The sequence below is a fragment of the Lathamus discolor genome, chromosome 5 (genome assembly GCF_037157495.1).
Source record: "Lathamus discolor isolate bLatDis1 chromosome 5, bLatDis1.hap1, whole genome shotgun sequence".
Classification (NCBI taxonomy): domain Eukaryota; kingdom Metazoa; phylum Chordata; class Aves; order Psittaciformes; family Psittacidae; genus Lathamus; species Lathamus discolor.
The window spans coordinates 124,186,581-124,200,773 of record NC_088888.1 but is presented as its reverse complement, the minus strand read 5'-3'; the positions used below and the strand labels follow the sequence as shown (position 1 = coordinate 124,200,773).

Here is a 14,193-nt window from a genome sequence, read left to right as displayed (position 1 = left end):
CAGGGAGGTTGTGAGTGCTCCATCCCTGGCGGTGTTCAAGGCCAGGTTGGATGAAGCCTTGGGTGGGATGGTTTAGTGTGAGATGTCCCTGCCCACGACAGGGGGTTGGAACTGGATGATCTTAAGGTCTTTTCCAGCCCTGACTATTCTGTGATTCTGATTCTATGATGTTTTATGGCAGGGTGGTGAAAGAGAGTTCTGTGTTTTCTATGGGTCGAAGCCAAATGATTACTTGTAGGGTTTTCATGTTTTGCTTTTGTTTTTCCTCTTTAATAATTTACGTTATTAATAACGGCCACGTGCGGTCCTGTGTCGCCTGCCAGAGGTGCTGGGAAAGCTGTCAGCTGGGGAGAAGCTCCTCGCTCCTGGTCGAGGGCTTCCATGGTGCTGGAAGCGCTCCACTTCCTGTGTCAGTCACCTGGACTTTAGCTCTGTAGCAAGCCCTGTTTGCTCAGGGTGGGACAGCAGCGAGCTGATACTGCTGCAGGTAGGGCCTGGCCTCCTCCCTGCTCACCAGGGGAAGGGTTCCTGTAGGTAAAACATAGCAAAGGCTTCGCCAGGAAAAGCTGCTGGGAAGAAAATCCATGAAGGAAATAAGGCTGTGCTTGTGTGCAGAGCTCGGGGGGAGCTCACATCCTGCCTGCGTCTGGGACAAGTGCAGGTGCTTCCTCCAAGCCCCTTTCCACCTGGAAACAGGCTTTTGGGGCACAGGCTGCAGCACCTCGGTCCCAGCACTGCGGTGGTTTGGGTCTGCAGGAAATCACTCTCATAGAATCATGGAATCAGAAGGGTTTGGGTTGGAAGGGACCTTAAAGCTCCTCCGGCTCCAACCCCCGCCACGGGCAGGGACCCCTTCCACTGGAGCAGCTTGCTCCAAGCCCCTGTGTCCAACCTGGCCTTGAGCACTGCCAGGGATGGGGCAGCCACAGCTTCTCTGGGCACCCTGTGCCAGCGCCTCAGCACCCTCACAGGGAAGAGCTTCTGCCTAAGAGCTCAGCTCAGGCTCCCCTCGGGCAGGTTCAAGCCATTCCCCTTGGCCTGTCCCTACAGGCCCTTGTCCCAAGCCCCTCTCCAGGTTCCCTGCAGCCCCTTCAGGCACTGGAGCTGCTCTCAGGTCTCCCCTTCAGGAGCCTTCTCTTCTCCAGGCTGCCCCAGCCCAGCTCTCTCAGCCTGGCTCCAGAGCAGAGCTGCTCCAGCCCTCGCAGCAGCTCCGTGGCCTCCCCTGCCCTCGCTCCAACAGCTCCACGTCCCTCTTGTGCTGCGGCCCCAGAGCTGGATCAGGGCTGCAGGGGGGTCTCTCCGGGGCAGTTCATAGGGATGATCCCCTCTGGGCTCGAGCTGTGTTGTTGTTTCAAGTACAGCAGCATAGGTAAAAGCCATAAATATTTTAAGTGTATTTATGGCCATTGGAGGAACGTGCCAGACATTTTCAGCAGTTCATGTGTTTTTAGAAACCCCAGCTTCAGCTGAGAGGCATTGACTCCCATCACTTCGCCCTAAATCAGCACTGTTGGACTGGCACATTTGCTCCCCAGCATGTTGGGAAGGGCTAGTTGGAATGTCCACCTTGTTGTGCCCCACAGGAGCTGGGGCTGCAGTGAGTTGGTGCGAGTGGACTGAGCTGCTCCCATTGCAGCTGTCCTCATAGGCATTAGTCTAAGAAGACGAAAAACTTGTGAACGAACAATATCAAAACAAAGGCACATTTTGAGATGTTTAATGAGGGGATGGAGTGGGAGGAGGACTTGGATTCCATTGGAAAGGAATTTGGAAATGCAAGGAGAAACACAAAGAGAAAACTTCAGTGTGAACGCTATCAGCAGTTTTAACAGGAACATGCAAATGCTGCATACTGGAAATATGAATGTGGAGCTGACCTTTTCGTTTCACTTACATGTAAGGGAGGGCTGGAGCTCACAGCCCGAGGGAAAACTGCCATCCTCTGCCTAATGCCAGGATGTGACTGCTGGTACCCAGCCCTGCTGCTGCCGCACACATTATACCCCAGCGGGATGTTACAGTGCCAGCCAGAGGCAGGGCACCCTGCTTTACGTTACAGGGCACAGCCCAGACAGCGTTCATCTGGCAGCAGTACCCAGCGCGCTGGTACACGGGCGAGGAGCCCCGTCCACGGGAGATGCCGGGATGCACCGGTGACATAAACCGCAGTGACAGGACTTGGCTGCTTAAAGGCCCTTTCCCTAGAGCTTTCTCTTGTTCCCGGCGTGCATCTTGCCGCATCCCCTCCTCGCCTGTTGCTGCGTGCGGGTGCTGCTCTGTCAAGCCGACGCTCCTGAGGGCAAATAAAGCGAAGCGCCCTCCTTTCCTCAGATAGTAATCTGAGCCCTTTCCGTTACGTGAGGCTCCCAACAAAAGCTTGTAATTCCACCGGCTCTGCTGGGGACGGTACCAGCGGCTGCCGCGGCCGTGCGGGCCGAGCCGGGCTGGGGACCCCGCGGCCGCCTTACCCGCAGGCTCCGGCTGCTCCCCGCGCAGGGGCTCCAGGAGGGCGGACTCGCTGCAGCCACGTCCTGCCCCCGCTCCGCCGCCCCTTCGCCCTCGGTACAGCCTTCGCTTCCTCCGGCGCGCTCTATGCTAATCGGTGACATCAGCCCGCGCCCGGGCGCTGCCGGTTATATTACAGCGGGGCAGGAGCGGCTGAGGTGCGCGCCGCGGCTCCGCCAGCCTCCCCGCTGCTTCGGGCCGGCTTTCACCGCCTCCCCTTCCACCAGAGCCACGTTCCGGCGCTTCAGAGCCGCCTGCAGTGGAGGCGGCGAGCAAGAAGCCCACCGAAACCCCCCTCATGGTGCTTTAAGCTTGGCTCCGTTGTGGCCACCACGCGCTGCTGGAGTTTGAACCGAAGCTTTTATCTGCTTTAAGGCTCGTTTTCCCCTAGGGACTGAAGCCGAGGAAGCTGGGATTTACTTGGATGTATGGTAGAGAAGCTCGTGGGTCCTTTATGCTGCAGCTCCTGGTCCCCCTGGGTTACCTGTAGATGGAATTGCAAAAGTCAAGCAGCATGCCCGGGCCGTTGTCCCCGGGGTACGCAGCTCAGGTGCCCTACAACTATAACCAGTTAGAAGGAAGATTCAAGCAGTTGCAAGGTAAGCCTGGGCTGGGGGGTTTGTAGGTGTTGCTAAGGGGTGATCCCTGTAAACACCTTAGTCTGGGCTTGTTCTCATTGCGCCAAGGTGTTAAAGTGGTGCTGTAGGAGAAAGCTTTGTGTTCTGTGAAGAGATAGTGTGTGGCTTTTATCTCTCTGAAGGTGTCCTCAGTTACACAGTGTAAAGGTGTACGTCCCACCTCTGAGCGCTACAGAGGAGGGCTAACCCAGACCAGGTGGCTTAGAACAATAAGGGGGAGAGTGAGGAAGTGGTCTCGCTGTTGATTTTATCCTTCAGTAAAACACAGTTGGAACTTTGGGAATGAATCACAAGCTCCAGCTTTGTTTGGGTGCAGTTTGCAGCGGGAGAGCCCTCTCTAACTCCCCGTGCACCTCCTGTAAATGCTTAACTTCTCCAACTGGAGAGGGGTTGCATAATTGCCAAACAGAGTTGTTGGCTCCTGTTGTAGATCTCTGAGAAAGCCTTCAGGTGCTTCAACATTCCCAACTTGCTTCATGTTTTCCCTCTGGTTTTAGACAGGGGAATGTCCTTTAGCGTCTTCCTATGAAATTCTCTCTCTGTGTGGAAAACCAGGTGTTTCTTTGGGGAATGGTGGCGTGTTCCCTAAGGGTGAGGCCTCTGACCTGTGCAGGAACCCCAGTTCTTCACTGGGCCCAGCATCTCTCTGCCTCAGACAGCATAAACCAGGCTCTGCTGTTGCTCAGTGCAAGGCATGTCCCAGGGATGAATGAACTCGAGTACTGCAGTTTCCAAATAAGAAGGAATCTTTAACCAAACCCAAACCTCCTCCACTCCATCCGTGTAACTCCATAAATAACCCCAGAGTACAGTGAAACTCAGCCCTTCGCTGCCTGTTTCTTATTTTACTCTGGTCTGAGCCACAGGCATGGTCCTGTGGTTCCTGTCGGAGAGGGAGGAAGAGCCTGGGCAGTGCAAAGAATGTTCCTATTTGTTGGCTTAGGGAGGGAGGAAAGAACCCAAAGTCTTTCATTCATAGTACTACTTTGTGTGGCTTGTAAACTGGCTCGTAGTAGTGGCTGCACGCTGGATGTAATGAGATAGAATGACAGCATCCTAAACACTGGCAGCACAGGCGTTCCTCAGGCCAGGCATGGAAAACCCAGGCTCTGAACTTGCACACGAGGGAATAGAGAGGCTTTCTCTTGGACACCGGTCAGCCTGTGGGCTGCGGTGCTGGCTTTATGGCACAGGAACTAAAAGCCTGGCCATGCCTCTGTCTTTGGGGTTAAGTTAGCAGGGTGAAGGAGGCAGATTTTATCATTTTCTGGGTCACTGCCTCAGGAATCCATTATCTGCCTGTTTACATCCCACTGAAAGAGGAAAGCAGAGCCTGTTGAGAGCACAGAAAGTGAATTTTCCCTGCAGTGGAATGCACTGCCTTCACTTGAAAGGAAAATACCATCAATTGCAATGCTCTCCCTCAATGTGCTGCAATTGCCTCCAACAAAAGAGCTAAAATGCACTGAGTTCTCCTGCAGTTGTAAGGAGGAACTTTGCAGTAACCATCCCGGAGCGCTTTATTCACATTGCAGAGGAGGTAGGCTTAAAAAACAGGGCTGCCACTGATGGTGTTCAGAGTGTAGGTACAGGAAATGTGTTAAATTACACACTAGAAACTCCATGGAATGCTAAATAAGCCTCCAAAACACTGTGTGCTGTAAAGGGAGAGGATTAGCTCTGCTGACACAGGTGCTGCCTTTCCTTGGGTTAATGGCTCTTTGTTTGAAGAGTGTCTAAAAAGCCACTAAGGTGTAGTTGGAAACCTTTGAGGTGATTCTTGCCCTCTTGCTACAAGGCTCCGGTGCACACGTGGGTGTTGTGTGGCACTGGGCATTGATCAGTCAATGGTTAAAGCACCTTCTGTGGCTTTCCTGCCTTTGACTCTTGTGTTTTCACCCTCTTGCCTTTATTAGACCTCAGAGCAGCCTTCCAGTATCTGAAGGGGGCCTATAGGGATGCTGGGGAGGGACTCTTCATCAGGGACTGTAGTGACAGGACAAGGGGTAATGGGTTAAAACTGAAACAGGGGAAGTTCAGATTGGATCTAAGGAGGAAATTCTTTCCTGTGAGGGTGCTGAGGCACTGGAATGGGTTGCCCAGGGAGGTTGTGAATGCTCCATCCCTGGCGGTGTTCAAGGCCAGGTTGGATGAAGCCTTGGGTGGGATGGTTTAGTGTGAGGTGTCCCTGCCCATGGCAGGGAGGTTGGAACTGGATGATCTTGAGGTCCTTTCCAACCCTAACTAGTCTATGATTAGGATGACTCTAGGGCAGCACCAGTGCTGGCACATACAGGGCTGTTGTAGCCTCTATTCATGTTCTCCCCACACTGAGCTTGTTCCCCATTTTTCTCACTTTCTAGAGGTTTCATATGGTTACACAGCTTCGCACTAGGTTACAGCAAGGTACTGCTCAGACCTAGTGGAGGTGGGCAGTTGTCCCTCCCACATTCCACCCCTTTTAAATGCCTTGAAGTGGTAATTGTAAGGAAACTCTATTGTCAGACAGGATGATGAATGTGGAGTGTATAAACGTGGATTTTCCAGCCCTGGTGGGACTACACTGAAGGTTCCAAACCAGCTCCTTCTGCACCAGGGAGGAAGGATCACCTTGCAGGAGATCCCGGCTTTGCCTTGACGGTCCAGAGTGATGCAGCAGGCACTGCTAGGAGTGAATCAGGGCTGCCCTTACATCAAGTAAACCCTAACATCCTATGCAGAGGTTTAGCATACTCAGCCCTTGCGCTCTTGAGAATGTCAGTGCAGGTGTGGGGGGAAAAATGCTTCAGCAAGTTCTGTTTCATTTCTGAAGTTCCAGTCAGTTCTTATTATGGTTTGTTCGCCCCGTCCTGGAATGATAACTGAGAGATAGCATCAGCGGTTGCTATCAATCAGCCTCAACCTAGGTGTGGAGTTTTGGTTCTCAGGGCCACTTGCTCGGTAGAAAGAGAAGGTGTTGCAGGGCTGGGGTAGCTCTGCAAGTAAAGACAGGACCCCAAAACTTGTTTGGGGAAACGTGTTGCTGTGTAGCTTGCACAGGGTATGTCAGAGGAGACAACGTGTCCTGCTCAGAGCAGGAGTTAATCATGGAATCTTGGAATCCCAGCCTGGTTTGTGTTTAAGGGACCTTAAAACTCCTCCGGCTCCAACCCCTGCCACGGGCAGGGACCCCTTCCACTGGAGCAGCTTGCTTCAAGCCCCTGTGTCCAACCTGGCCTTGAGCACTGCCAGGGATGGGGCAGCCACAGCTTCTCTGGGCACCCTGTGCCAGCGCCTCAGCACCCTCACAGGGAAGAGCTTCTGCCTAAGAGCTCAGCTCAGGCTCCCCTCGGGCAGGTTCAAGCCATTCCCCTTGGCCTGTCCCTACAGGCCCTTGTCCCAAGCCCCTCTCCAGGTTCCCTGCAGCCCCTTTAGGCACTGGAGCTGCTCTCAGGTCTCCCCTTCAGGAGCCTTCTCTTCTCCAGGCTGCCCCAGCCCAGCTCTCTCAGCCTGCCAATGGGAGCTGGGCTCGTTATAGATGAAAAGCACACCATGTGGGTTATAGTTCTAAACCAAGTCTGTCACTTGTGCCCTACTAACACCAGGATCCTGTGGATGGGCTTGGCAGTGTTACAGGGGTTGGCAGGAAGAGGTTAATGCGAGTCCGGAATTTGGAAGGAGATCCCTGCAGCTGTATCACCTTCCACATCTGCGGCAGAGAGGGTCAGTGCCACAGGGAAGCCACCACCGGCTATCACATCATCCCTACTCCCTCCCTCCTGGGGAACGGGACAGCATGGCATTCATTCATTCAGTAGCATCTCTGGCGTTCAGTAGCTGGTGGCTTTACCAGCGCCTGCAGGGCAGTTGGGAAGCTGGGTCTGGGCTCTAGGGCTGGCCTGAGGTGTGATGTTTCCAGTGGTGATCACAAATGTAAGGTCCTGGGGGGTGATGGGGAGCCAGATCTGTGCTGCTGATAAATGCCCGGAGGAAGCAGCCTGCAGAGTTGCTCCTGATGCCCCTTTTGGGTGGTTCATTTTGGTGTTATTAATTTTAACATTGAATTTCAGCTTGGAAGCTGTTCAGGGGGTTGGAACTTGGGGATCTCAATGTCCTTTCCAACCCTAACTATTCTATGGTTCGCAGTGGCAGCCTGGTGTCTTTGGTGACCAGCAGCGTGGGTGCAAGGGTCTTTCTTCCATTGCTGCTTTGGAGTCGTGTTAGAAATGGGTTGGCAAACCTGGCCCCTAGCGCAGTGACCACTGGAATAAGCCTGTAGGAAAGGAGAGCCGCTTTCCCATCGGAGGTGGTTAAACTGCCTTTAGCCAAACCCTGTTCTGTGCGGTTGACAGACCGTGGCTCCACAGCACTCCCAGCACCAGGAACCAGACCGCAGTTGTGTGAGTGTTTGGGGTGCCTGGGGCAAACCCTTGCTCTGCTGGCAGTGCCCTTCAGCAGGGCAGCTCCCTGGCTGGGTAAGCCTTTGATCTGCAGTGGTCTGGGTTCCACTTGGCCACAGAGAGACACGCGGTTTCTGTTTACACGCGGTCAGTGATTATCAGCGTCACTAACACAGGGATGTGTGTGCATGGGTTGGTTCCCAGCCAGGCTGCACAGCAGCAGGAAAACCTCCCTGCTTGTTTTGCTTTGTCTGCTCTGAAGCAGAGCTTCCCCCGCAGCCCTTCCTGCAAGAGTCTTGTCCCAGCCCCTTGCCTATGGATAAACAGGGAGCTGCTGCTGTGAACCAATGGGTCTGCAGGGCTCATGCTGTCCTGTGCTGGGGCAGTGGGATCTCCTTGCTGCACCCAGCATCCTCTCAAGTTACGTGGGTGCCCTTTGAGAAGACACTTTCAACAGGGACTCAAGATTTACCTTTCAGAGGACTCGGTCTGCTGCGAGCAGTGACCTGCATAGCCAGGGGCAGCGCTTACTGAGCCCAAGGACGTCCTACTTTGTCTACCAAATTGGTCACTGGCATTTCTTGTCATGGTAATTCCCGTGAAAGGTGAAAGGTGGGAAGGCTGAATTTCATTCCAGGTGGAATGCCTCTGCTTCACACGCATTCTTTCCACTCTCTCAGACCCACCAAAGTTGCAAATATTCCCATATTCCCATGGCAAATTTGCTTGGTTTTCTGCTGTCTGCAACCACATCACGACATCCTTCAGCCTCCTGGGTTCGTGACACGTGAGCACAAGCTCCATGCTTGGAAGCCCCATCAGCTTTGCAAAGAGTTTCTAAGTGATCTCAGACACTGGAGAAGAGAAGGCTGAGTGGAGACCTCATAGCAGCCTTCCAGTACCTGAAGGGGGCCTATAGGGATGCTGGGGAGGGACTCTTCGTCAGGGACTGTAGTGACAGGACAAGGGGTAACGGGTTAGAACTTAAACAAGGGAAGTTTAGATTGGATCTAAGGAGGAAATTCTTTCCTGTGAGGGTGGTGAGGCACTGGAATGGGTTGCCCAGGGAGGTTGTGAGTGCTCCATCCCTGGCAGTGTTCAAGGCAAGGTTGGACAGAGCCTTGTGCGGGATGGTTTAGTGTGAGGTGTCCCTGCCCATGGCAGGGGGATTGGAACTGGATGATCTTGAGGTCCTTTCCAACCCTGACTGTTCTATGATTCTATGAATGATGCATTTCTATGTGTGATAACTGGACCCTTGTTCTTTCCAATGTACAGATTCCTGTTAACAAATCTCAAGCCTAGACTCAGGTTTAGGGTGTTTTAACCAGCTGCACGAAGGTTATAGCTGAATATTGGTGAAAGTCTCCTGTCTAGCAATACTTCAAATGTGCAGCTATAAAAGCAAGCTTGGCAGCTAATTGAGTGTGTAATGTAGGGATTTAGCTCAGAGGGAATGACTGGGTAGGTGTTGTAGCGAACATGTTCAGGCTCTCCGTAAGATGGACATTTGTGGCAAAACCCTTGCTCGGACTTGTATTTGTCTACTCCCTTCTGGTTGAATTTCAGCTCTTTGCACATCACTTTGTAGCACTGAGCTGATGCAGAGAATCCCAGTGAGACAAAGCTGCTCGGAGCCACCTTATCGTGTCAACCTTTCCCCACAGGAAAAGCCCACAGTTGCGGTGTCAGGATTGTGGCATGACACACAGACACCATTATGTATTCCTAGTCCTAAATACCGCAGCAGGGCCTGGGGAAACCTGGGCTTCACACCCTTCCTTTGGAGAGAGGCTGATGAGGTGAGGAGTCCCAAGTGACAGCCACGTTTTAGCGACCACATGTGCTGCCTGTTAGTTGTATTACACATGAACTATCTATGCGTCTGCCTTGATGATGTGTAGTGAACCTATGGAAGCAGGTTTTGGACAAGGTTCTGGAATGGTTTTGTCTATGCTGGATAAACTTCCAAAAGACCCAGGAACTTAAAAAATCCAAGCCTTTTTCTCCTATTCTGTCCCAATCCTGATGTTAAAACAAGCCCCACAAAAGTAAGCATGAGATTTGGAGGAAAACCTCAAGATTTTGTGAAAGACTTCTTCATGATGAACACTGAGACACGAAGTCCGTGTTTTAAAGGGCTATTCAGCGCAGTATGGCAACTCCATCTTTACTGCTACGGTAACTGTTACCACGGCTCAAGATTAAATGAGGACTGATTCCTTGTTGTTAGAGGAATAATCCATATTTTGATCATCGCATGCCCCAAAGTCCAAAAGCTCCAAAATTTCTTCTATATCTTCAAAATGAGCTGAATTTTTCCTTTTCTGGCTATAGGCTTTGGCACTTGTGAGGATCCAGAAGGCGAGGTTAAAGAGCCCAGGGTAAGGTATTTCTGCTAATGTGGTCCGTGTTGATACAGTTGGAAAAGTAAATGTTGAAACTGGATTTGGCTCCTCGCTGGAATAACTGTGAAAACCTACAACAACTCCGGTGTTTGGTAGCCCGTGCTGTTTGCATTAGGTTTGGAATATCGGTTTTCCAACTGTGGGAAGAAGAAAGGGAATTTGGAAACAAAAATCTCTAGGTTCTGGAGCATAATTCCCTTACAAACAGGGCGGTTTTGGTGCACGTTTAGTGGCTCTGGGTCTGGGAGGTAAACCAGAGCTGGTCAGCAGGTATTTGTGCATGGGACAGTAGGGTGGTTTGGATAGCCTGGCAGTGATTTGTTGCCCGGGTTAGAACAGTGAAATGATTTGTGTGATGTTCTGCTGTAAATCCCCGTTTGTGCTAACGCAGGAACAGGCCCCTTTGTGTTTCTGCACCGCATGGCTCGAATAAGCACATTGAATGTCACCGAACATCCATGGCCACTCCGCAGGCGTGTTGTAACCACGTAGGAGTACAGGCTCCTATCCCAAACGTTTTCCTTATCCAAGCGCCCTGTGCGGTTTGCCATTAACTTCTGTGGAAAGTGGGGCAATAAAACAAGGCTCCGGGCAGAGATGAAAGCGGTGCTAAAAAGCCAGGACAATGGTGGGATTTCATTCCCGGGTTCTTTCTCAAACCTGTTTTGTGACTTCCTCCTTTTTCTTCTCCGTTTCTCTCGCCTTCCTGTTTTCTGTTGGGTGCCTGCTTCGGCTGTTAAAGTGGATGGAGTGCTACCCAAGCTAAGTAGAAATGGCAAAGAAACTCAGCCACCAGGCTTACGACATGGCCCATAAAAACCCCATTTCCTATTCCCTGGACTAAACTACTGTTGTGTGATATCATGGCTTTGGTAGGTGTACCCCTTCTGCTCGCAGCCTGGATTTCGTGTAAGGATTCATTGAAAGAGTATTTGGTTACTAACAGCTCTGAAGGTCTTTTTGTCCCTGTTTAAGCTGAATTGAGAGGTATTAAATATCGGCTATTAAGTAACAGGGTCTGACAGTGATGCTTTTTCCCCATGTGAAAATGAAGTTTCTTTGCTTAATAGCCAGGTTTGGGAAATCTGTTAAGCCAAATATTGAGGATCACAGAATAGTTCAGGCTGGAAGGGACCTTCGAAGCTCATCTAGTGCAAACCTCCCTGCAGTGAGCAGGGGCATCTTCAACTAGATCAGGACCTAGTCTCTGTTAACTTTGAAAGCTGTGGTGAAGGAGATAGAGTAAAATAATAAGGTGGTTTAGACTCTGCTTTGCTTTTTCCACAAGAAATGGAATCTGGCATTCCATTTGGACTTTATCTGAGGCTGGCAGGTAATGGTCCTCTTCCTGGTGCCACTGTCCAAGTGAAGTGACATAATGAATCCAAAGATGAGTTTGGGGTCTGGGGCCTTACTTCTAACTCAGCTTTGAACACCTATTTTGATTCACGCACTGAGCACAGTCAGCACCCAAAGTAATTCTGGCCCTACTGTCCTCCATGCTAGCCTGCATAGAGTTAAGGAGGGCATTGAGCCATAGAGCCCCAGGCTGGTTTGGGTTGGAAGGGACCTTAAAGCTCCTCCAGTTCCAACCCCTGCCACGGGCAGGGACCCCTTCCACTGGAGCAGCTTGCTCCAAGCCCCTGCGTCCAACCTGGCCTTGAGCACTGCCAGGGATGGGGCAGCCACAGCTTCTCTGGGCACCCTGTGCCAGCGCCTCAGCACCCTCACAGGGAACAGCTTCTGCCTTATCTCCGACCTGAACTTCCCCTGTTTCAGTCTGAACCCATCACCCCTTGTCCTGTCACTGCAGTCCCTGATGAAGAGTCCCTCTCCAGCATCCTTGCAGCCCCGCTTCAGGTACTGGATATTCACATACTGGATACCCACATACTGGATGTTCACATACTGGATATTCAGCATGTGAGCCCAAAAGTGCTTGCTGAGCCTGACGTTGCTCGCTGCTCCCAAACCACATGTAGCTGAACCCACCGCTCTTGTGTCCTGCTGAGGAGGACCGAAGAGGGGTGGTGAACACTCCTGCTTGTGATGTGGGGCCCGAGGCTGCGATGGCCGGGAGAGCCCCGGCGCTCACACAAAGGCCTCGTACACTTGCTGCTGGAAGGAGGTACCCGGCTGAGAGCCTCCTTTGTTGGAGGAGCGCTCCGGCAGCCACGCTACCGCGGCGCGGTCCCGCGGCGCGCTCAATGCCCCACTGTTCTGCTCCGACAGAAAAGGCTTTTGAGGGCAGCAGCACCAGCAGCACGCAGCACATCGCTGCTGCATCGTCCGGGGCCACGGCCGTGGATGCTCAAAGGTCTTGTGAAAGGTCTGGCATGAGCAAGTGGCCTCTTCCTGAGGGAGCTGGGAACGCTGACGGTTCCGTGGTTTAGTTCATAAAGATAGGAGCTGGAAGTCCTAAAAACACAGTCCTGCTTACAGGTACAACACCGGGCACGGGCTGGTTTCTGCGTACAGGTAATGGGTAGAACACACAGTCCTGCTGTGTGTTGAGTTGAGCTGTACTCAAGTACAACTCGAGGTTGGAAGAAGCCTTGAGTGCCATGGTTTAGTGTGAGGTGTCCCTGCCCATGGCAGGGGGGTTGGAACTGGATGATCTTGAGGTCCTTTCCAACCCTGACTGTTCTATGATTCTATGATTAAGGTTGTTGGGGGGGGGATAGGAGGTCATAAATATGATTTCACATTTGCAGGTTTTGCAGACTTCCTATGTTAGCAAACAGGGAAACCGTCATCGCAAACGGCTTTGCATGGGAGTCATGGATGTTGTCAGAATGGCCAGGCGTGTGTTTCTGAGGGCTGTTTTGCTCCAGGGGTTGGCTCCTTGATGTTTCCTTGTCCTACTTCCATCAGAATGGAGTTTTCAGGTAGAACAGCCAGAGAATTGTGTCCCAAAGAGGTAGGGAGGAAAGTATGGCAGCAAGGTACAGAAAGGATGCGTATTACCACAGCACTCCAGTCACAAGCAAGGGGTGGCCTGATGCCAGCAGAACACTGTGCAGTTACAAAGAGATCTGAGGGTTTATCTGAACAAAGTAAATGCTGGCTATGCAGATTTATCTTGGGAAGAAAACCCTAAACCGAGGCAGCCCCATTAACGGCAATGAACCACACAGCAGCACAGTGCTGAGGGACTCGGCTCGGTGCTGGGATGGTGTCTCAAATCCAGCCTGCTCCATCATTCTTCTCAAATAACAACTCCTCTGGTTTCAGCTTCTCTACGCCGATACTGGGTGCTGGGATCAGCCTTCCCCTTCCGAAACAGCCCCAAAGCCCAGTTCTTAGCGCTTGTTTTGTCCAGGCAACGACTCCGGTTCCTGAAAATCTGGTCAGATTATGGTTTGGTTCCAGGAAAAAAGGCAAGGGGAAGCATGGCAGTCGCCTCTGCAGCAGCTAACTGCGGTTTGCTCTGGGTAATAACGGCTTCTGTGTCCAGTGGCTTTCCCCACTTATTCCCAGGGGACCTAGACTTCGGTAGCAGTGCAACGGCCGCTTGTTTCCGAGGTGTGCTCCTCCTGCCAGCTTTTCCAGGTTGCCTGGCAGTACAGCGAGGCCGCTCTGAGGGCGCGGATGTGACTGTGCCGTGATTGCCACTGAGCATGAGTAATGGCCATAGCGCGGCGGCGGTTAAACGGGGCAGGAACATCAGATGTCGGTTGTGTTCTGAACTCCTGACCTTTCTGTGGGTCTCGTGCATGGGGAGCTCAGTAATTTGGGTTAGCCCTACCTTTACGTGCTCGGTGTCTCATGTTGTTTAAGTAATCGTAGCATCACACAGTGGTGTGGGTTGGAAGGGACCTTAAAGCTCCCCCAGCTCCAACCCCTGCCACGGGCAGGGACCCCTTCCACTGGAGCAGCTTGCTCCAAGCCCCTGTGTCCAACCTGGCCTTGAGCACTGCCAGGGATGGGGCAGCCACAGCTTCTCTGGGCACCCTGTGCCAGCGCCTCAGCACCCTCACAGGGAAGAGCTTCTGCCTAAGAGCTCAGCTCTATCTAAATGTTGTGGCTTTAGAAACTTGGCAGTGCCCACAGGCACTCGCCTGCTCCTGAGGTGACCTCCTGGCCACCGTCACTTTTACAGGTAGGGGTATAATGATGATACATAGATGATGATAATCCATCAGCCACTGATAGCAGATTAGGTGCTGGCTGCATCTGGGTACGATTGTTCATAGCTGTTCCCTAAAGCCTTATAGAGGCAGTTTACAGAGGGAGACATGGAAGTTATGGCACATTTTTTCC

General features: G+C 52.2%; 1 protein-coding gene across 3 annotated transcripts in view; it reads left to right on the top strand.

The window, feature by feature from the left end:
- The window catches only part of SPTBN1 (spectrin beta, non-erythrocytic 1), a 140,347-nt gene that overhangs the window by 58,367 nt on the left and 67,787 nt on the right, over window positions 1–14,193 (top strand). Inside the window, exon 1 of one of the 3 annotated variants that reach the window (XM_065682509.1) lies at window positions 2,656–3,104. The exons of the other annotated variants lie outside the window; for them this stretch is intronic. Coding sequence (XP_065538581.1) covers window positions 2,996–3,104 — 109 coding nt within the window. The 5' untranslated portion in view covers window positions 2,656–2,995. Of the gene's footprint in view, window positions 1–2,655; window positions 3,105–14,193 lie in introns of those variants that run through there. 3 annotated transcript variants of the gene reach the window in all.